This window comes from Canis lupus, chromosome 9 (assembly GCF_003254725.2).
Source record: "Canis lupus dingo isolate Sandy chromosome 9, ASM325472v2, whole genome shotgun sequence".
NCBI lineage: Eukaryota > Metazoa > Chordata > Mammalia > Carnivora > Canidae > Canis > Canis lupus.
Genome location: NC_064251.1, coordinates 61,014,800 through 61,035,793, shown reverse-complemented (window position 1 = coordinate 61,035,793; position 20,994 = coordinate 61,014,800). Strand labels below are relative to the sequence as shown.

Genomic DNA, 20,994 nt, shown 5'->3' with positions numbered 1-20,994 from the left:
TGTATTTTTATTACATTTTGAATTCTTTCAAGTTGTTAACCAATGTAATGTCTTTTTTTTATATATATTTTTAAATTTTTATTTATTTATGATAGAGAGAGAGAGAGAGAGGCAGAGACACAGGCAGAGGGAGAAGCAGGCTCCATGCACCTGGAGCCCGATGTGGGATTCGATCCCGGGTCTCCAGGATCGCGCCCTGGGCCAAAGGCAGGCGCCAAACCGCTGCGCCACCCAGGGATCCCCTGTAATGTCTTTTTAAATCATAATAGGTGAGACACCGATATAGGAGAATAAGTCACATGACAAAATTCATGAGTAGTTAGAAAAGCTTGTACTACTGACTTTGGTGAGTGCTTTTTCTACTAATTAAACTATAAGAATCAATCCTTTTTTCATCCAGTATTAAGCACTCAAACAATGAGAATTCAAAAACAAATTTTATGGTAAATGTATACAATAGTGAGTAACCTGATTTGTCTGCGGGGGGGGGGAGGGGGGCAAAGTGCGTGTGTGGGGGCGGTGTGGAGTAGTGAGATCAGGGGTACCTGGGTGGCTTAGTTGGTTAAGCATCTGCCTTCGACTTAGGTCATGATCCCAGAGTCCTATGTTTGTCTCCCTGCTCCATGGGAAGTCTGCTTCTCCCTCTGCCACACTGTCCCCACTAGTGTGCTCTCTGTTTCTCTGTCAAATAAATAAAATCCTAAAAAAAAATTATATATATATGTATAATTTTTATGTATATAAAATATATATATATCAGATTGGAAAGGCACTAGGGAGCCATTGACTTTCTTGAACTATGTATATCATAGTAAAGCATATACTATTAGATGTTTAAGCAGAAATGAGCAGATCAGAAAAATGAACAAGACTGGAAGCCCAGACAATATTTAATGGTGGCCTACAGTATTAAGAACTAAATTGAGAGCTACTGTGGAAAGAGATCCCCAGGAATCTGGTAAGTAAGAAAGAATAGTACCTTGAGGGGAAGAGAGTGGTCAGTCAAGATGATTCCTAAGCTTCGATACCTGAATGCCTGGAAAAAATAAAAGAGTGTTGCAAAAGGATGAAAGAAGCCGATTTGTTGAGAAAAATATGTTTAATTTTGGACATATTGTGGGTAAAGTCACCCAGGTAGAAGATGTATAGACTAGCAGGCAAATTATAAATGAGAGAGAATGCTTAGGAGTTAGGGCTGGAAACGTAGGCAGAGAAATTATTAGTGTAGAGGGAATAATTGATGCTGTATCATCATTTGTTCTTTCTAGATACTTTTACTGCCTTACATATGTTTAGCTTCCATGTATTTGAGGAATGTCTGACAGCAAAGATCCAAATAACTGGTGTGTCTCAAAATTAGGCAGTCACAAAAAGGCACTTTAGAAATAAGAGGACCCCATCCTCAAGCAGTGCAGCATGGTTGGCAGAAAAACACAGACCACCTAGGGAAGGGTATTTTAGTTCTAGGAGAAGAAAGGGAATAAAGTTATATACCCACTATGTGCAAAGTATTGGTAAAGCCTTTTTTGTGTATACACTGTTTCCTTTATTTTGTAATAACTCTGTGAAATAGGGAGTATGATCCTCATTTTACGGATGATGAAACTGAGGGTGAGAGGCTTAGGAATATAAGAGCAAGGATTTGAAACAGATGGGTGTTTAGTACCATGGGTTTCTTAATATTTTAATTTGCCACTCTTTGCCATGTTTTCTAGTAAAACCTGTCAAATATAGCTATCAAGCTTATGCTCAGTAGGTTTTTTTAGTTTTTTGCCTTCATGTAATAAGCACAGTGCTTGAGATCTTAAAATATAATTAATTGATTTCTGATTATGGGGGGCCATTTGCTTGTGATGAGAAAGCATGTGTGTGAAACAAATAAAAAATGAAAATTGGATCATATAACATGTATCTCTGCCCAGGTGTGCCATCTTTCCTGAATGCTTAGAAATGCCAACATTTGTTTATTTCTTTTACCCTACTGGGTATGTGGAACTTTATTTAGAAGAATGAATTGAGAGTCCATAGACACCTGGAGGAAAAAGTATGAAAAATGCATATTTCTAATTAGCTGTAAATTGTCATTTATGATATTGCCACAATATAATCCCAACACAATATAATATATAATATATCCCACAATATAATCCCAACTTGCATTGTTTCAAGGCACAAGATTGCGTATTCTAAGATACATAAGCTAATTTGTACCATGCAACTTCTTGCGGTTTTAAAGCCTAAATGGAAATGGGTATATTTACTTGTCCACTTTTTGCATGTATTTTTGTGTACTGCTTCTCAGTAAACTAGAAGCAAGAAATGGCGTCTTAAAGCTATAGGGTAACATGGACTACAGGAACAGTGAGCTTGTGTTCTGTTTCCTCAGTATTCAGAATGGGTGAGCGTTTCTTTATTTTTTTTTCTCTTGAAAAACTGATATTTAAGTTTGCTTGTTATTTTTGTCATCTTTCTTAAAATTAGCTAGTATCCAGTGAATCATGAGAGAAAATTCATACTGAACACTTAGCCTTCTAGCTAGAACTTCTTGTGCCACTGAATTAGGATCCCTCAGTTGCCATGCACTGTTAACACAATTTCATTCTTCAGCATTGCTTTTGTTCCCGAGGAAAATGCTATAAGAAAATAGGAATTTCCTCTCACCATTACCCTTGTGGCAGTGTGTTTCAATCTAATTCCTGGCTGGCATTCTGTCCGGGTTACAGCCCCTTCTCCTCACTAGCAGTCTAAATTCTGCTCATCTACTGAAAGGGGGATTCCAGACAGACGAGGAAACAGTTTTCAAACACTACACTGCAGGCATATTAAATTATTGCGTGCCCCCCCCCCCCCCCACGTTGAGAAATCAGGGACCACTTCTCTGGTGACGAATTCTAATGAGCTGCTAATGATGCCAGAGGGTGTGTGCACACAGGCGGTTTCTTTCCCCTCCCCCTTCTTCCTTTTCCCAAGCCCCCTCTTCTCCCCGGTTCCCCTCCTCCTACTTATCCCCTCCCTCTGTGTCTCAGTTCTGCAGTAAACCAGGGCTGAGGCACATTCCTGCACTGCAAGGCTTTCGTTAAGGAGATTTTGTGGCTTTTGTGTGGATTGCAGCATGCAGAATACAGGTAACACTCTGAAATCGAGCTAGACAGATAAATTTTGTTGGAATGTTTTCAAAGAGGCAAGATATTACATTGGAATCAATGAAGAAAATAAATTATCATAAGTAATTTTATTAGTGGTAGTTACAGTAAAATATTTTCAGAAATGCTATAAGCAGATTCCTTTTCTTTCCCCAGAAGGCTCAAATGAAAGGAAATGGGGTTAAATCAATCTGACTTGCGATTGATTTTGTTTTATGTTGATCATGAAAGCTTGCTGTTGCTCCTCTGTAGAGTAAGGACCAGTTATGTGGGTGCTACTGAGAGTAGCCATGAATAGTTGTACTAGGTGGGGTGGGATGGAGTGGGAGGGTTGATACCAGCCTGAGTTAGCCAGGTTCTTTGATTCGGGCATTGGATGCAAAATGTAAAATGCTCTCTCCTTTTCTTCTATCAGCTGTTTAGAGGAGACTCATTACAACTCCTGCTGAAGCTCCTAATCTTCCTCCCTTCTCTTCTGCCCCTACCCCCTACCCTCAGTGGCCTGAAGACATTGTACCCAGAGTTTGCCTTACTCCCCTGGTGCTATGTGTGTGGTAAACCTGGTACTATGGCCACATCTGGGACTGGCCAGACAACTGCTGCTGGTTCTCCCTATTCCAAGAAGGATTTAAAGGGGAAGTACACTGCAGGCAATGCACCAGAGCAGCATCAGGAGCTTGGGGACTAAGGCTCCTCTGGCAGCATTATTACAGATACACAGAGCTGACCGCAATGACAGCAGCTGCTCCTTTGAACTGTTGGCAGCAGCCAAGCGGCAGCATGAAGTGAGAGATCACTCCTGAGCTCAAGATGAACTCTACCTTGGATGGTAATCAGAGCAGCCACCCTTTTTGCCTCTTGACGTTTGGCTATTTGGAAACTGTCGATTTTTGCCTTTTGGAAGTATTGATTATTGTCTTTCTTACTGTATTGATTATTTCTGGCAACATTATTGTGATTTTTGTATTTCACTGTGCACCTTTGTTGAACCACCATACTACAAGTTACTTTATTCAGACTATGGCATATGCTGACCTCTTGGTTGGAGTCAGCTGCCTAGTCCCTTCTTTATCACTCCTCCACTACCCTCTTCCAGTTAAGGAGTCTTTGACTTGCCAGGTATTCGGTTTTGTAGTATCAGTTCTGAAGAGTGTCTCCATGGCCTCTCTGGCCTGTATCAGCATTGATAGATATATTGCCATCACCAAACCTTTAACCTATAATACCCTGGTTACACCTTGGAGACTCCGCCTGTGTATTTTCCTGATTTGGCTATATTCCACCCTGGTCTTCCTGCCTTCCTTTTTCCACTGGGGCAAACCTGGATATCATGGAGATGTGTTTCAATGGTGTGCAGAGTCCTGGCACACTGACCCCTACTTCACCCTGTTCATCGTAGTGATGTTGTATGCCCCAGCAGCCCTCATTGTGTGCTTCACCTATTTCAACATCTTCCGCATTTGCCAACAGCACACAAAGGAGATCAGCGAAAGGCAAGCCCGCTTCAGCAGCCAGAGTGGGGAGACTGGGGAGACTGGGGAGGTGCAGTCCTGTCCCGATAAGCGCTATGCCATGGTCCTATTCCGAATTACTAGTGTATTTTACATCCTCTGGTTGCCATACATCATCTACTTCTTGTTGGAGAGCTCCACTGGCCACAGCAACCGCTTTGTATCCTTCTTGACCACCTGGCTTGCTATTAGTAACAGTTTCTGCAACTGTGTCATTTATAGTCTCTCCAACAGTGTCTTCCAAAGGGGACTAAAGCGCCTCTCAGGGGCCATGTGTACTTCTTGTGCAAGTCAGACCATAGCTAAAGACCCTTATACAGTTAGGGGTAAAGACCCCCTTAATGGATGCCATATCTGAAGTGGCTCAGACACTGGGTCAGTGTCTGTGTGTGTGTGTGTGTGTGTGTGTGTATTTATCTCTGTATTCCTAGCTCACTAGGAAATCTGGGACAAAATAATTGAACTCTAAGCAATAGCAAACAAATGATCCATCAAAATTACCTTGTAAGTTTGCAGAAATTATTTTCTGAAAAGTGCTTTTGCATCAGGAGAATCAGAACCATGAAGATAAATTGCTCTTGGTTCCAATTTTTGTAATGTCATGGAAATGACTACATTTTTAAGATTTAAAATGAATAAAGCCATATATAACACCTCCCTTGAGCTGGCATGACTGAACCTGGGTGAGAAAAGCATCAGCATTTATAAAAAGTCATTTTCTTGTTGCTTTTCTGGATTCTTTCCAACTGTTGTTTGGGCTGCATATGCAATTGAATTCTTTTAATGGGGAATATTAAAAGCCAGTGATGAATTGGCAGGATTTAAAATTTTTCTTTATATATGCCAAAGTAGAACTACACTGCAAGTTTCAGCACTGTCATTTAGAAAGTCAAAGGATTTATGTCTTATTCTCTTGAGAGAATTCTCAATGCAGTGAATAATGAACACCGAAACACTAATTTTAAAATTTTGCAGTGCACCATGAATGAAATGAAAATTCAGTTAAATCATACAACTTATGAAAAATTGAGCAGCTTTCTGTGCCATACTTCATGGAGAGCTAAAGAAATGTGTTGCATAGAATGTGATTGTGTTGTAGTATTTTTTGCCCATGCCTTTGTGTATGTGTGTATTGAAAATATTTGAATTTAGATTTCTCTTTATAGCAAAATAAGCTGAAACGCAAATGATAGGTTAATGGCTGCCATTTTTATAATAGTGAATCTTTAGTCTTCCCTTTTTTTTTTTTTTTTAATCCAGAGACTTGTAAAATATCAGAATATCTGGGAGAAAGGTGTCCTAAGCAACAGAGTCAGAAAATATACTGAATATTTAGCTAGTTCATTTATAAAATAGAAGGGGATTGAGATGTTCTCCTTGTGGTTAAATGGAATCAACAAAGTAGCATCTAATTCTTTTTTAAGTTTTTTTTTTTTGTTTTTTTTTTTTTGTTAATCTTACAGAATGCCCATGTGAATGAGAGATAGAGAAATTCTGATTAAGTCTCCTTTATTGCTGTCCTCTTTCTGGAAAAAAAAATCCTTTGGTATAATGATTCTTTACTCAGTCTTTCCTTCCTTTTTGCTAGTACTTTGGCTTTAAAAAAAAATCTATAGGGTTCTATTACTGTTACTCTGTAGAATTATCGAGAGTGCTGTGTATTTGTATGTACTGGTGATGTTTTGTTCTTCAAGTGATTATCTTTAGAACAAGAAGTTTATTTTTCTAAAAGGAGAGAAGGATTTCCCAGCAGCTCCAGGCATGAGAATATCTCTGCTTTTCTACTGGTTTTAATGTTTTGGAAGTCTTCAGGGGACTTATGTGATCTCTGCCTTTAGCTAGATGTTATAATCTGAATACAACAATGGTATTCAGTGAGATGGAAGAAACCCAAGGGAAATGGGTTAAAGTGGAATTTTGAATCCAAGAAAGGATATGGATATTTATAAAACAGGCAGATGGGCTTTGGTTTTTTTGTCATGATATTAGAAAACCAATCTAGTGCCCCCTTTTAAAATAAAGGGCTGCATTCTTTGGATTTTACTCTTTAGGTATCAGTTTGACTTTTAACCTCAAATGTGTGTTCAACTTAGACTTTTTAATTTTGAGTGAATAAGTATTATATTTAAATTTCAGATTCTGAATTCTTCCCAAAAGCTTGCTTGCTCTTTATATTTACTATTAGAAAACTTGATTACAAGCTGTTTCAATATTACTGTTTCAATATTTAGAACTCATACTGAGGGATCCCTGGGTGGCGCAGCGGTTTGGCGCCTGCCTTTGGCCCAGGGCGCGATCCTGGAGACCCGGGATCGAATCCCACATCGGGCTCCCGGTGCATGGAGCCTGCTTCTCCCTCTGCCTGTGTCTCTGCCTCTCTCTCTTTCTCTCTGTGTGACTATCATAAATAAATAAAAATTAAAAAAAAAAAAATTTTAGAACTCATACTGAAATTGCAAGTTATATTAACAATAGCTTAAAACTTGCCATTTGAATTGGAAAACCTTTCCTCTTGGATTCTGAAAAATGGTTTTGTGCATTTCTCCTTTATTTACATGGCACAAGTCTAAAAAAACAAAATTCCCTTTTTCTTCATACATGTTGGAGAATACAACCTTTCAGATATGCAGTTTGCTTGTAAGGTTTTAGTTTAGTAAAGATGGGAATCTTAAAGATTAATTTTTATAGAAAAGTGATGTTAAATCAGTGGATTTTTACTTTTGGAGGTGCTAAGCCCTTTTAATTTTTTCCTGCAATGGAGTTGTATCTTGTGAGAAAAGAGAAAACTCTTTGGGAAGATTTTATGGAAAAGAGAAAATACTTGTTTGACTTTCTGAAAGTGGCTGATTAAGCTGATGTTTTAATAACTCAAAAGACAATTCTTTTATAATAAGAGCTTTTTGTTAACAGATATTTACATTTTTTGTTCTAGTACCAAGTTTAGATGTCATTAGAAATGTATTTTTCACATTAGAATCTCTGTCAGTATCTCAGCCTAAAACTAAAGTAGAAACTACGTAGATAAAGTAATTTTAAAGAAAAATTCCCCCACTCCTGCAGCTGATTCTTGCTTAATATCAGATGTCTTTCCAGTTTATCTTGTCTTCATTGGACTGTATAAAGACTGCATTTTCTTCAGTTATCAGTTCTTTCCTCACATTCATTATCTTTACTGTTTTTTTTTTATTTTTATTTTCTTGTGTGTTTGCATGTTGGGGGAAGAGAGCATGAGCCTGGATGTAATCATTCAATCTTTGGTGCCTAGGGGCATTTTCCTGTGATACATTTGAATAGTCTGTGTTTAAGTAATCTTTTCATCCTGGCATATTTAGTGCAACATTTGATGATGACGTTTGGTTTAAATACCAATCTGGCTAGTTCAGAATGAAAAAAAAAAAGTATATTTTTAGATTCAATTACGTTGAGCTTTGGCAAGACAGTGCATTTAACTATATATGGTATATGACTGTATCAGAGGAAGCATAAGCTTTTGGTGATTGTATTGAAATTATTTCATAGTAAATGTTCAAATAAGACAATACTAATTGTTATATTTGTAAATTAGTTGTGTGTTTTTACACAATGATTTCAGAGATGTGTTTTTTTCCTCTCAGAACAGAAAAGCAGTTACAAAAGGACAAGTGGTCTACTTTAATGAAAGAACTATCTTACACCAGAAAAGATATTTAAATTATTCATGGACTTGTTGACTCCCAGATTCCATTTTGGAAAATGTTTTCTTTAAGCTCTTTGCTGGAAAAATTTCTTTTTGAGCCTTTTTTAAGGGCTTTTCCTTTTTACTTGAATAATGGTCTCCGTATTTTGGGATTGGGAAAACTTGAATTTTTGAACTATAAATGCATTGTCTACTCTTTGAACTTGAAAATGAAGCAACAGGGTTACAAGTTTCTTCAGCCTTTTGGGTTTGATTGAAAAATCTGTACAGTGACTTCATAGGAAATATCTTAATTTCACTATTTTTTTGTATCATAGAAGACTTGTGAAATAAATTATTGGCAAACCAGAATTTATTGTTAGGTGAGCAGATTATGAGAAGATTAAGGATGGGAGAATCGTGGCATTTATGATTTTTTAAAAGTCTTAACAAATCGTTTTTCTGTATTTTTGTATAATTTTTCCATTTCAAGTTGAAGGAAACCTAATTATTTTATATTAAATGTACATATTGCTAACATATTTTACAGACCCTGGCATTATTCTAGACATTTCTTATAACTGTGAATGAGTCATCTGGGCTTTTCTTCAAAATTTAGATGCTGAGGGTACCATGATATGATTAAAATGAACTTTGGAACTAAGATTTTAAAAATCTAGGTTTCTGTTAAAAGTTAACTAGTTTTGTAAGGGCAAGTCACTTCTCTAAGCACTTAATTTCTTCTATAAAAGGAGATAACCCTCTCTTCCCTCATAGGGTTACTTTGACAATTGAATTAGATATGGATGTAAAAGTATTTTGTAATTTGTGAAGTAAGTGCTTTGCAATAAAAACAAGTACTATTGTTTGTATCTACCATGGTTTTACATCTAAGGAAGTCCCACATAATGATATGGTGTCCCCCCACATTAAGGTCTTAGAAGCTCAGTGCTGGGTTAGCAGTTCTATGCTAGTTAGCAATCCCAAATTTAGGAAGAGAGGCATGATAAATCCTCATCTTTATAAAATGACAGTAACATTAAATTCATCATAAAAATATTTTCCTTTACTTGTCTATAAAATCTCTAAAGGCGGGAACAGTAGTGTGCCTCTTCATGTCTTTATCCCTAAAATCTAACATGGGACCTGGCTCAGAGCAGGAGTTCTGGTCAACTTTACAGAATTAGTGAATGATTCTAATTATTGCAGCCACTATTATTACGTCTAGTCATTATAGAGCAGTGATGTTCAAAAGGAGAGCCAGAGCCTTTAAGCAGTCTTCCTCTTTGTTCAAGACTATTCTTGATTCTAAATGATAAAAGATATCTTTGTAGTACCAAGAGATAGTGTGGGAATGTGTATGATCTGTATGCCAGGTAACTTTACTCCTGGAAACTCCTAGCCTGGGCCAAAGGAACTTCAGACAGTGCTGTCAAATTACCAATTTCTCCTGGCATGGATAAGGAATATGTATTTAGATCACCTCACCTTTTTGGCTCTGAATCCAGATAAGATAGGCCATAACAATCAGTTACAAGGAAAGAGGAGAGGTATAGGCTAGTTTGGTAAAAGGAGCTGTTCCAACTCTGTGGTTTTACTTTGTCTTTCAGTCTTCCTTTCTTTTTTTTTTTTTTTGAGATTTTGTTTCTTTATTCATGAGAGACACAGAAAGGCAGAAACATAGGCAGAGGGAGAAGCAGGCTCTCTGCAGGGACTCCGATGTGGGACTCGATCCCAGGAATCCGGGATCACAACCTGAGCCAAAGACAGACTACTCAACCACTGAACCATCCAGGTGCCCCTCTTCCTTTCTTTTCTTAACACGGGGATATACTTGAAATGATACTGCTTGTAGGGTGTGGAAAATTCTATAATGCAATAACAATGGCTTTAGGGAAAGTTTAAGAAACAGTCAGGAAGCCCTTTTGTGCAGCAAGCTCTGCTATATGCCAGTTATTATAGCTAACTGGCAGGGTTATAAAGAAGGAGCATATGATTCCTTGTAGAAAAGTCTACATATTAAATCATCCATCTCTTTGTCCTTCTCTGCTCCCAGAGTGCTCAGTCAGCCCCAGATTTTCTTTTTTTTTTTTTTAGCCCCAGATTTTCTAAGCAGGAAATAAGACTAGTCCAATCTGGGGACTGCTATCTGAGGGTTCCTAAACTAGTCCCATTACCTGCCCAAATCACCTTATGTTATGTCTGTCGGTCAACAAATCCCACCTGTGTGTACAGAACTTCCAGTTAGCTTGTTTACTCCTCTTCTACTATTAACAGCCAAAGATCACTGATCTTTTGAGAAAGTTGCCTCACATAATATACACAGAGCCAAAAACAAAAATCCGAGGAAATAGAAACAATGCAAGTCACAAAAAATTTAAAAGTAAATCCAGTATATTTTCCAAAATACATTTTAAAAAAAGCTTTTGCATCCATTAAAGGAGAATAAGATGCCATTAAAAAATAAACAGAAAAGGAATAAGAAAGAATTCTTGAGATTTAAAGTATAATCAAATATTTTTTAAATCAGGAAAGTTAGAAGATTAAATTGAAGTAGGTAGGCCAGATAGTGAAACAAAAGATGATAAAGTAGATAGAAACAAGACAGAGACTTCATAAAGGAGGCCCAGTATCTGGCTAACATGATTTTCAAAAACAGAATAGAAGGGGAAAAATGAGGAAATTCTCAGAGAACTATCAGAAGAAAAATTTCCAGAACTGAAGGATATGAGTTTCTGTAATGAAAAGGACCAGGTTGGTATAATAAGAAAGACTTTATGATGGTGAATCACAAAATTTCAGGACACTGGGGGTGAAGAAAAATCTTAAAAGCTTCTTGGTCTGGAATAGGGATGGGAGAGTGGGAACATGTAAGTGCAGAGATGTGAATAGCACTGGACTTTCTGCCACATTGAAGCAAGGAGATAACAGGGAATGACTTCAAATTTTTGATAAGTGATTTTTTAACCTAGAATTTTATGCCCAGCCAAACTTTGATTCAAGTGAGAGTAAAATAAACCCGTTGTGAGATATGCAGGGTCTCAAAAATATTTACTTGCCTTTACATCCTTTCTCAGTGAGTTACTGAAGGATATACTTCCCAGAACGATGGTTAAAATTTAAAAAGTGGAAGAGAACCCAGGAAGCAGGGACTCCCAACACAGGACAGAGGGGAAAAGAATTCCCATGGTGATGGAGAAGGAAAGCCCTAGGATGTTAGCTGTGCAGCAGACCAACTAGTCCAAATTGGAGAACAAAGGAGGGTGCTGGGAAGTACGTCTTTAGGAAAAAACCACTGAGAGGAATTTACATTTTTTTAAAATTATATTAGAGAGAGGTGTGTGGAGAAAGAATCCTCAGCAGGGTACATACCCAGTGTGTAGCCCAATGAGGGCCTTGATCTCATGACCCTGAGATCATAACCTGAGCTGAAATCAAGAGTTGGATGCTTAGCCGTCTGAGCCACCTAGGCACCCCAGGGATTTAGAATTCTGTCAAATTTATAGGGAAAGAATTGGTAATAGATATACATAAAATAATGAAGGGAGAAATGGAGCAATTAGTTATGAAGCCAAAATGAAAAATTAAAGAATAAAGGAAGTCTAGTCATGATACACTCTGTGATTTAGTTATGAGCAATATTAACTAAAAATTGTAGCAAAATCACATTGAAAGAAGAAGGGAGGTATGTGGGGGAGGTTGGGCAAGTACAGTATCTCTCATACTAGAAAATTTGAAAAAAACCAACAGAAAATAGCAATTTAAATATTTTATTTAAAAATAGGAAGAGGGGCAGCCCAGTGGCTCAGCGGTTTAGCACCGCCTTCAGTCCAGGGTGTGATCCCGGAGACCAGGGACAGAGTCCCACGTCAGGCTCCCTGCATGGAGCCTGCTTCTCCCTCTGCCTGTGTCTCTGCCTCTCTCTCTCTCTCTCTCTCTCTCTCTCTCTGTCTCTATGAATAAATAAATAAAATCTTTTAAAAAAATAAATAAAAAATAAAAATAGGAAGAGAAAAGAAAAGAGAGCAGGGTGGGAGAAGTAAGGGGTCTGCAGCCTGCTATTTTTCTTTGTAAACTTTGTGCTATGACCTTTCCAACTACTACTCCTATTCCAACTATATAATAATAGGTGTATTATTTTTTTATAAAAAGCATAAACCACATTTAGGAAAAGGCAAATAGATTTCAGCAGAAGCAGAGGGAAATCAGAAAGCATAGGTTTAGAATACATTACTAAAGTAGAGAATGAGAAATGTAATCACACTCTGTTATCTCTGGTCCTGTACAGAGCAACTTCCTATTCTTCATCTCTCTCTCATCATCCTAGGAAGACAGGCAAAAGGGATATTATTCCTCTTTTATAATTGTGGAAGCCTGATTTGGGGACTGCAAAACCTTTCTGATTCCAATTTACTACATTACTATGCCGCATGGGTATTAGTTTGGGTCTTTTTAGGTTTTTTAATTTTGTTTTTTTACTAAGGGAAGACAGCAGACTGGAAAGCATCCTCTTTGACATCCTGGAAAGGAAATCATGAAAACAAACAAACGTGTGTGTATGTGAGATGATAGATAGATAGATAGATATAGATATACAATATCTATAGTACAAGACCTGGCAATATGAAATCGTAAGTGGAATGTGAAGTACCATGTGGTATTTCATAGATAAGGAGATATGTGTTAGGTGAATTTTCTTAGAAGGCAGTATATGAGATGGGTTAGGCTCTGGGAAAAGTAGGATCTCTATAGTGTTATCTCTGCCCACCATTTGAATGAGATTGCTATTAAGTATCCAGCTGGGCAGAGTTTGAGGAACCCAAAGTCTCTTTAGATAAAAGACTCTAATAAAATGACTTACAATTATTAAAGCAACATATGACATGAGAGTGCCCTTTGCAAAGTAAAAAGCACATCTTTATGTTAAATTGCCATGATTGTAATAATCACTTAATGAAAGGTTTATTGGTTTGTTACAAAAAGATTATATTGGGTTTGAACAAAATACAAAAGTAAGTCTTTTCAAAGTAAAACTTTAAACTCTGTGCTATCAGCTTTTAATAAATACTTGTTGAATTAGTAAGATAATATTTTGGGGAGAAGGCAGAAGGTATAGCATTAAATGGCATGATTTATTTCTGGATTTTCTTCCAGAAAGACTGGGGAAACCCACCCCTACTGCCAAAGCCATTTATTTATAGCTAGACCAAAAAAAAAAAAAAAAAGGGGAGGGGGCGTTTATGGGTCTCTGTCTTCATTGGCCCATGGGGAGCAGAATCCGACTCAAAAGGCTTTTTCACTTTTAAAAGTTTTTTCTTCATGACATGATATTTGTAGTAATTGAAACCCTTCCAACTTAGATTATGTTAGCCTTGTGAACTAATATCATGGTACTGAGAATGTGTGTTATAGCCTACAGAGCACTGAAAATGAAGTCAAAACAAAATTTAGATACTAGTTCTGGCAATTTATTAGGTAATCTTAATCTTTCTGAATTTAAGAAGGATACTCATGTTTGAGTAATAAAGATGCCAACATTAAAGGAGTTGGTTTAAGATCAGATTCATGGCAATGCCTGGGTGGCTCAGCAGTTGATTGTCTGCCTTTGGCTCAGGGCATGATTCTGGAGTCCCAAGATTGAATCCCACATCAGGCTTCCTGCAGGGAGCCAGCTTCTCCCTCTGCCTGTGTGTCTATCTCCCTCCCTGTGTCTCTCATGAATAAATAAATAAAGTCTTAAAAAAAAAGATTAGATGCATATTACTTTAATGTAAAGCTTTTTATGTTATTACTGTGATTAACTTTATCAAATCATGATATTTGAAATGATTTATCAAATCATTCTTTACTTGGATCACTTTTTTCCTAAGATAAAGAGGAAAGTAGTGAAAAGAGCATGGAGTTTGAAATCTCTAACCCTTTATTCTCTACTCTGCAAAGTGGACTTATGCCCCTTTGTTAGAATTATTGTGAAAATCAGATCCTGTCACATTTTAAGTATATAGAATTGTGGATAGTGGCATTATAGAAACTCTTAGTAAAAGATTGCTGCTATTTCTTTGTCACACAGAAGTCAGAATCTCCCAGTAACCTCCAGGGCCTGCTGCAAATTGTCATATACTCAGAGGAAAGGCTCAGAGTGAATGTAGAGTGGCTTGGAGTAGCCCATTCTTCTTGCAGGGATCATAAACCCCTCTAGTACTGCTATAATGATTTGCTCCATCAATATACTGATGTTTTATGTATTTTGTTCTGTTTTTAGCATATGTGCTGCAGGAGGATTACTCCTATACAATTCTTAGACCTCAGGGTACATATATATTCATCAAGGAACGAGTCATTGAGGCTTAGAGCAAGAGCTTTAATAGGTTAGAGGTAGAAAGGAAATTTGGGACTGCAGTGGTAAAGACGTATCCCTTTACCTGAAATTAAAAAATGAGTTGTATTAAGAAAAAAAAAAATCATGGCAAGGGGTGTTTTGAGCTTCAAAGCCCTGAATAAAGAGGGATCGTTTATATACTTGAGAAATAGAGCATGTAATAGGTAGTGATTAAAAGTATGTTCTTGAGGGACACCTGGGTGGCTCAGTGATAAAGTAAAAATCTTAAAAAAAAAAAAAAAAAAAAAAAGTATGTGCTTGAGAGGCAAGCAGACTTGAGTTTGAATTCTAGCCCTGCCACTTATTAGCTGTGACCTACGGCAAAATATGTAATCCCTCTCAGTCATCTAACTAATAGCACTATTTCGTGCGAGTATTAGGATTAAATGAGCTAATGCATGTGAAGCTCTTGGCCCATAGTGAGCATTCAGTACACCATAACAGGTGCTGTTGTCATCCTTGTGTGAATAGGGCAGCATGAATGAACCAGAGGTTTCAAATTGAGATGTAATACAGAATAAGGTCAGAAAGATAAATTGGGACTACCTGGTCTAGAATAAATGACTAAGGGATTTGATTTTAATTAGGAATTGGAGATGAACTTAAGATTTTTGAGTAGAAAATATAGAAAACATAATATAGAATCCTAAAGTGACAGGGCTAGAAGACCCCTTAGAGGTCAAATCTAGACTCTTCCTTTCACACATGATGGGGAAAGGGAAACTACCCCAAGTGGTGAGTTAATTAGTTGCAGAAGTGGGACTCAAATCCAGCCAGGTCTTGTACCTCCCGTAGACTTAGTCGTACCACCAAAATAAGTCCAAAAGGTTGTTCAACATTCTTTAAGTGCTTAGAAAATGGGAATTGCTAGCAGGTTTGGGAAAAACTGAAACAAGTATTCAGGTTTTAGTATGTATTAAACAAAAAATTCTTTCCTTTGGTACTTTCAACCAAACCAGTTAAGATTTGAGAAATCTTAGTTAGAAAGTTCTGTTATCACTGACAGCCACCTCAGAAATGTTTTTTAGGGGAAGTGAAAATACATGACATGGGTGGTTCTAGAAAGCCTTTATGGCTATTTATAGTATTTGTACTGCTGGTGAGATTGGAAGGTGAAGTTTTTGCTTGAATAAAATTGAAGGTCACTGCTTTAAATGTTTTAAAAACATTTTAAAAATTTAATTCCAGGAGGGCTCTTACTACCTATGTAGAAAGACATCACTACAAAGGTACTTATAGATTTTGGTTGGTATTATACCTATGTGCTTATAAGTTTAAAATTTTTAGATTAAAAGAAAAAGATCTAGTTACAGCTTTATACACTACAGATGTAATAAGATAGCTTTTAAATATTTATTTGTTTCTTGATAATTGTTTCTTAAGATTAGTTCTTTAGTGAAAATATTAAAATCACTGACATTTTTCTTGTATATCAGGCCTCAACGAAATGTTTTTGCCTGAAAACTATATAAAAATATAGAGCTAAAATAGATGTTGAAACTTAGAACATAGAACCTGTGATTATGTATATGAAAGCAGACCTCTTTCAGAATTCTAAAAGCAGTTGAACAGTTCACAGATAGAGATGTTTGTGATTAATATCTTTCAAACACAGATTTTCATTGTGTTAACTTTCATAAGAGCTATGAACTCTCTAGAGTTGTAATTTTAATATATCTAGCCATTTTGTAGTTGCTGTATATTTTTGCTACTCAATAGATACACTTAATTCACTACCTTACAACTTGTTATTTTCAGAAAAAACTAAAGTAAAACTGAGTATTTGTGGGCACCTGGTAGCTCAGTGGTTGAGCATCTGCCTTTGGCTCAGATCATGATCTTAGGGTCCTGGGATTGAGTTCTGCAGCGGGCTCCCCGCAGGGAACCTGCTTCTTCCTCTGCCTATATCTCTGCCTCTCTCTGTGTGTTTCTCTCATGAACAAATAAATAAAATCTTAAAAAAAAAAAAAAATGCTACTTGTTAAGCATTATGAAATACAAATATTTTCTTAGAAATCATAATTTTATTATTTGGTCATATAAAAATATAGCTTAAGGACGTATTTTGGTCATATGTGAGTGTGGTATAAGTAGGTGATTGTGAGATTTTGTTCCTAGCATATAATGCTTTATAAAATCTTAAAGCAAATAATGTAAGTCAAACAATATTAAGCTGTACTAAGAAGGCATTTGATATGTGGTCTTACTCAGTAACATAAATAATATAATTGAAATAAGTTTTTGGAAATCATCACAGTTAACAGAAACATGTGTTTGGAATATGACTTTGTATATAATGATTTTGTGACTTTGAATTTAGCTGACTCATAGTTTAACTCCCCTACCAATTTTTTAATCAAAATGACACTTTCTGTGCTCACTTTTGTTTCCTGCCTCTTGGGCCTCTCCTTGATGGATTACTATGAAGAAGCAGCATAGTAACAGCAAGAAAAGGTTGACAATGCAGTTAGCATTTATCCCTTATCTATACATGATTTGGGATCATTTTGCCAAACACTGAATAATTTTCCTGTGGGAAACTTGAGCCCTAAAAGGAAATGAACACAGCTAAAAGACGACGTGTCACATGGGACTTACGGTTATTCTTAGAATGGCACTATAATGCCGTATTTGGATTGAAACAATGTGATAGTGGTACATGATTTTATTAAAAAGCTATCTTTTCTGAGGAAATCCTCTAATTTTTCTGTCACATTGTGTGCCATGGAGTTAACGAAAGAACTAGAGAACTGTTCAGCTGACAGGGACTAGAGTATGTATTAAAGTTAGAGGTGCTTGCTTGTCTGGCAGACGTGACTGGAGCCTGCTTTCCAAGTCTTCTCTGTATAATATTCTCTGGCCGTTCATTCCATAGTACACAGTTGTCTTGTTTTTATGTATGGTTAGAGTAAGTTGTTTTCTTTATTGGAAGGGAGAAAGAGAGTAAAGAAGATTAGTAGCATTGGGTGTTGGTATAGTTTTTTATGGTCTTGAAATGGAAGAGCACTTTCCTAAACGAGACAAAAACTAGAAAACCAAGTGGGTTTTGCTCTGAGAAATGAATTTTTTAAAGATGATTAACAAAGGTATTTCATACTAATCTCTACAGTATTTGGGTTAGCATTATTCATAAGTAAAAAACAAAAAAAGTTGCATCATTTATATAATGTATCAGTTTTTCTGCTACCTGATTTATCTTCTTTATAATTTCATTTGGTTGAGATAAATTATGATGTTGGTAATATACAGTGGATTTCTGAATTGTGTACTGTCTAAAATTGGAGATACCTCACAGGGCACTAAGTCTCAAACAGAAAAATCTGTCAAATACACATTTTATCCCTTGGCCTCTCTCCCAAAGTTGGAAATTTGCCAACATAATAAATCTCAAGTCTGATGGGAAAGAGCCACCACTGATATACAGGCCTTACAATTAAGATACATGTTGGAGGGATACCTGGCCTGGGTGGCTCAGTGGTTTAGTGCCTGCCTTCAGCCCAGGGTGTGATCCTGGAGTCTTGGGATTGAGTCCAGCATCGGGCTCCCTGCATGGAGCCTGCTTCGCCCTCTGCCTGTGTCTCTGCCTCTCTCTGTGTGTCTCTCATGAATAAATAAATAAAATCTCAAAAAAAAAAAAATACATGTTGGATTCCACCTAGCATTTAGGGAAAATGCCTTTTCTTTGAATAACTTCTAGAAGGGCCACCTGTCGCAGTTTTCTTCACTTTGTTTTTATGTTTAAGAGCATTATATATTTCTCTGTCTACATGTTGTTAGGGCCTTAGTTACTTCTGTTTTAAACACTGAACAGCCTTTATCCAAGGAAGCACTTTTATTTGATTAAAAAGGAAAAGCATATTTTCAAAGTCTGTGTCATGTCGGTTTTAGTTATAAGAGCTAGAAGACAAAAGGTTTTTTATCATATGTTAAGAACTAAATACCACTTGCTACTTACTGATAAAGGAATTTGTTCACTTTTACAGTATGTTTATCTGGGTTAAGAATGTAAGCTAAAAAGCCAAAACACTTGGGTTCCAAGCCCAGGTCCTCCCCTTTCTAGCCAGATGATTTAACTTCTTTCCCCATTTGTCAAATCAGGAAAAGAGTAGAATCCATGTCAGAGGGTTAAGATAGATAGCTCTGTCTCTATGATCTGTTTATAAGGCAGTTAAAACAATGGCAGCAGATCTGCCTTAGCTCTTGTTATTGTTGGTTAATTATTTTTAAGTCTGTAAAAGCAAATGTGTTATGATAGGAAATGAGTGACCTTAAATCTTAAGTGTGTCATATATCCCCTTGAGAATTCATTTATCCAGCAAATACTTGCTGAATGTGTACCATTTGTCAGACACTCTTCTAGGAGTTGTAGATGGCATGTGAACAAAACAGAAATCTCTGCACTTGAAGCTTCACATTCTAGTGAGTCTTAAAATTCCTGAACATTCTTCGTAGAAAAATACACACAAAGCATTGCACTCAGTGTCAGAAAATTTATAGTAACCTGTAGGTCTGTTTATTAAATCTCCAAATACATCTCAAAAGTCCCCAAATTTCAGAAGTCTCTAAGAATATAATGCATACCTTCTTTTTATTTTGTTGGAATTCCTGTATGAGGCGTTCCTGCAGGGGTACAGTATTTGATTTTAAAGACAAAGCTATTGTTTAAGAGACAAAATAATTGTTACTGTTTTCCTTAATCACCTTTTTTTGGCGCTATTAAATTAGAAATGCTTAGATTTAACTTGATCAACTGAAATATAATTTCCAGATTTTTGTAGGACTATCGATCTTGTCTAAACACAGGAACATCTGTTTTCATAGGCATAAAAGTCTTATTCTTTATCTTTTTCACTTAAGCACTTCTGTTTCCAAAACATATGAAATTAAATTACAAATGATAAGAATTATATGTAACTAAGAATGATTTTACCTCAAGGATGTTTTCAGTACATTCCTTCCGTTTCTATTTTCTTCTTTTGGGTTTTTATCCTAGGGGATTTTAAAAATTAAGTCTTTAAAATAATTTCCTACAAGCTATAGCTGACTTTTTAAGAGCAAAATGTGACCCCCAAAAAAATTTTTTTTTTATTTCTGTGCAACATATTGTAAAGCTAGAATGTGGTGTAAATCTCATTTGAATGAGATTTTTGTGGTTTCTGTTTTATTCTGTTTTCTTAAGTGTTATGTGATGGCTTTTAACAAATCATTTATTACCATTACAGAGTAGTCCTAAGATCTGTCTATAAATTTTTCTTTTAGGCAAAAAGCTACTCTGGAAATAATAATCTTCCCTATGTTGATTATTTCTCATGGCAGCCTTCCACTGCATTTTCTTTGTTTGGGTACTTTCTTTTTCTTCCTGCCATTCTTAGCTTTCTATTTTTCAACTTGAGCTTACAAAGGGTGTGTATTCAAAGGGTTTCCGCCAGTTCCCAGTACCTTGTTAATCCTGAGAAGTTACCCAGTGGGACAATTCTCACAGTAAGGTATAAAAATAGTCTTCCAGAAAAATTATAGAATGTGGTACTATGATTTGAACTAATGGATGACTTTCAAAACTTTTGATGGAGAAAAGAAAATAGCACATAAGTATTATCATTTCCTTAGATTTTTCTCTGCAGAAATTATTTTAGAAGAACCTTAAAAGTTAAGTGACAAAGCGTTACCATTGCTTTATATCATATACACTAAAAGGAAATAAGAGTTGGGGCCAAGAGAGAAATCATATTTAAATCTGTCACATGAACAGAGCCTACCTACTTCTGATTGCTCTTGAGCTTATGCCCACAGCATTCATTTCACCAGTTTTATTCTACATATTCTATTCAGCATTTTATTGAGTACAGATCATTACTGGTATGTGAACCTGGACCAAGCCCAAATTTCCATATTGTATAAGAAGATAATGGCATTTAAAAAAATTTATATTTAAGAGTGGTTTTAGATTTACAGAAATATTGTGAAAATAGTACAGGGTGTTCCCTTCTACTTTCATTCTTTCCCCTATTATTAACATCTTACATTAGTAACCAATATTGATGTGTTAATATTAACCAGAATCTGTACTTTTAGTTTTGCTTAGTTTTTACGTAATGTTCTTTTTTTGTAGCAGATCCCATCCAGGATACTGTATTACAACATTTTCATGTCTCCTTTAGACTCCTCTAGACTGTTACAGTGTTTTAGACTTTACTTGCTTTTTGATGACTTTGATGGTTTTAGGGAGTACTGGCGAGGTATTTTATAGAATGCTCCTTGGCTGGAATTTATCCGTTTTTCTCATGAGATTATGAGTTTTGGAGAGAA

At 36.3% G+C, this 20,994-nt stretch overlaps 2 protein-coding genes across 13 annotated transcripts in view; both read left to right on the top strand.

Annotated features, from left to right (window-relative positions):
* Window positions 1-20,994, top strand: part of RABGAP1 (RAB GTPase activating protein 1) — a 166,954-nt gene that overhangs the window by 92,524 nt on the left and 53,436 nt on the right. The window contains exon 1 of one of the 12 annotated variants that reach the window (XM_025475056.3): window positions 3,021-3,125. The exons of the other annotated variants lie outside the window; for them this stretch is intronic. The gene's annotated coding sequence lies outside the window, so the exon portion shown is untranslated. Of the gene's footprint in view, window positions 1-3,020; window positions 3,126-20,994 lie in introns of those variants that run through there. 12 annotated transcript variants of the gene reach the window in all.
* GPR21 (G protein-coupled receptor 21) lies at window positions 2,993-9,181 on the top strand. Its single transcript, XM_025475070.3, has 2 exons — window positions 2,993-3,125; window positions 3,559-9,181. Exon 2 carries the CDS (start codon window positions 3,954-3,956, stop codon window positions 5,010-5,012), a length of 1,059 nt encoding a protein of 352 aa, XP_025330855.1. The 5' UTR covers window positions 2,993-3,125; window positions 3,559-3,953; the 3' UTR covers window positions 5,013-9,181.

Excerpts from the sequence above, each read along its gene's own strand:
- GPR21 (XM_025475070.3), top strand. The coding sequence starts at position 3,954 with ATGAACTCTACCTTGGATGGTAATCAGAGCAGCCACCCTTTTTGCCTC.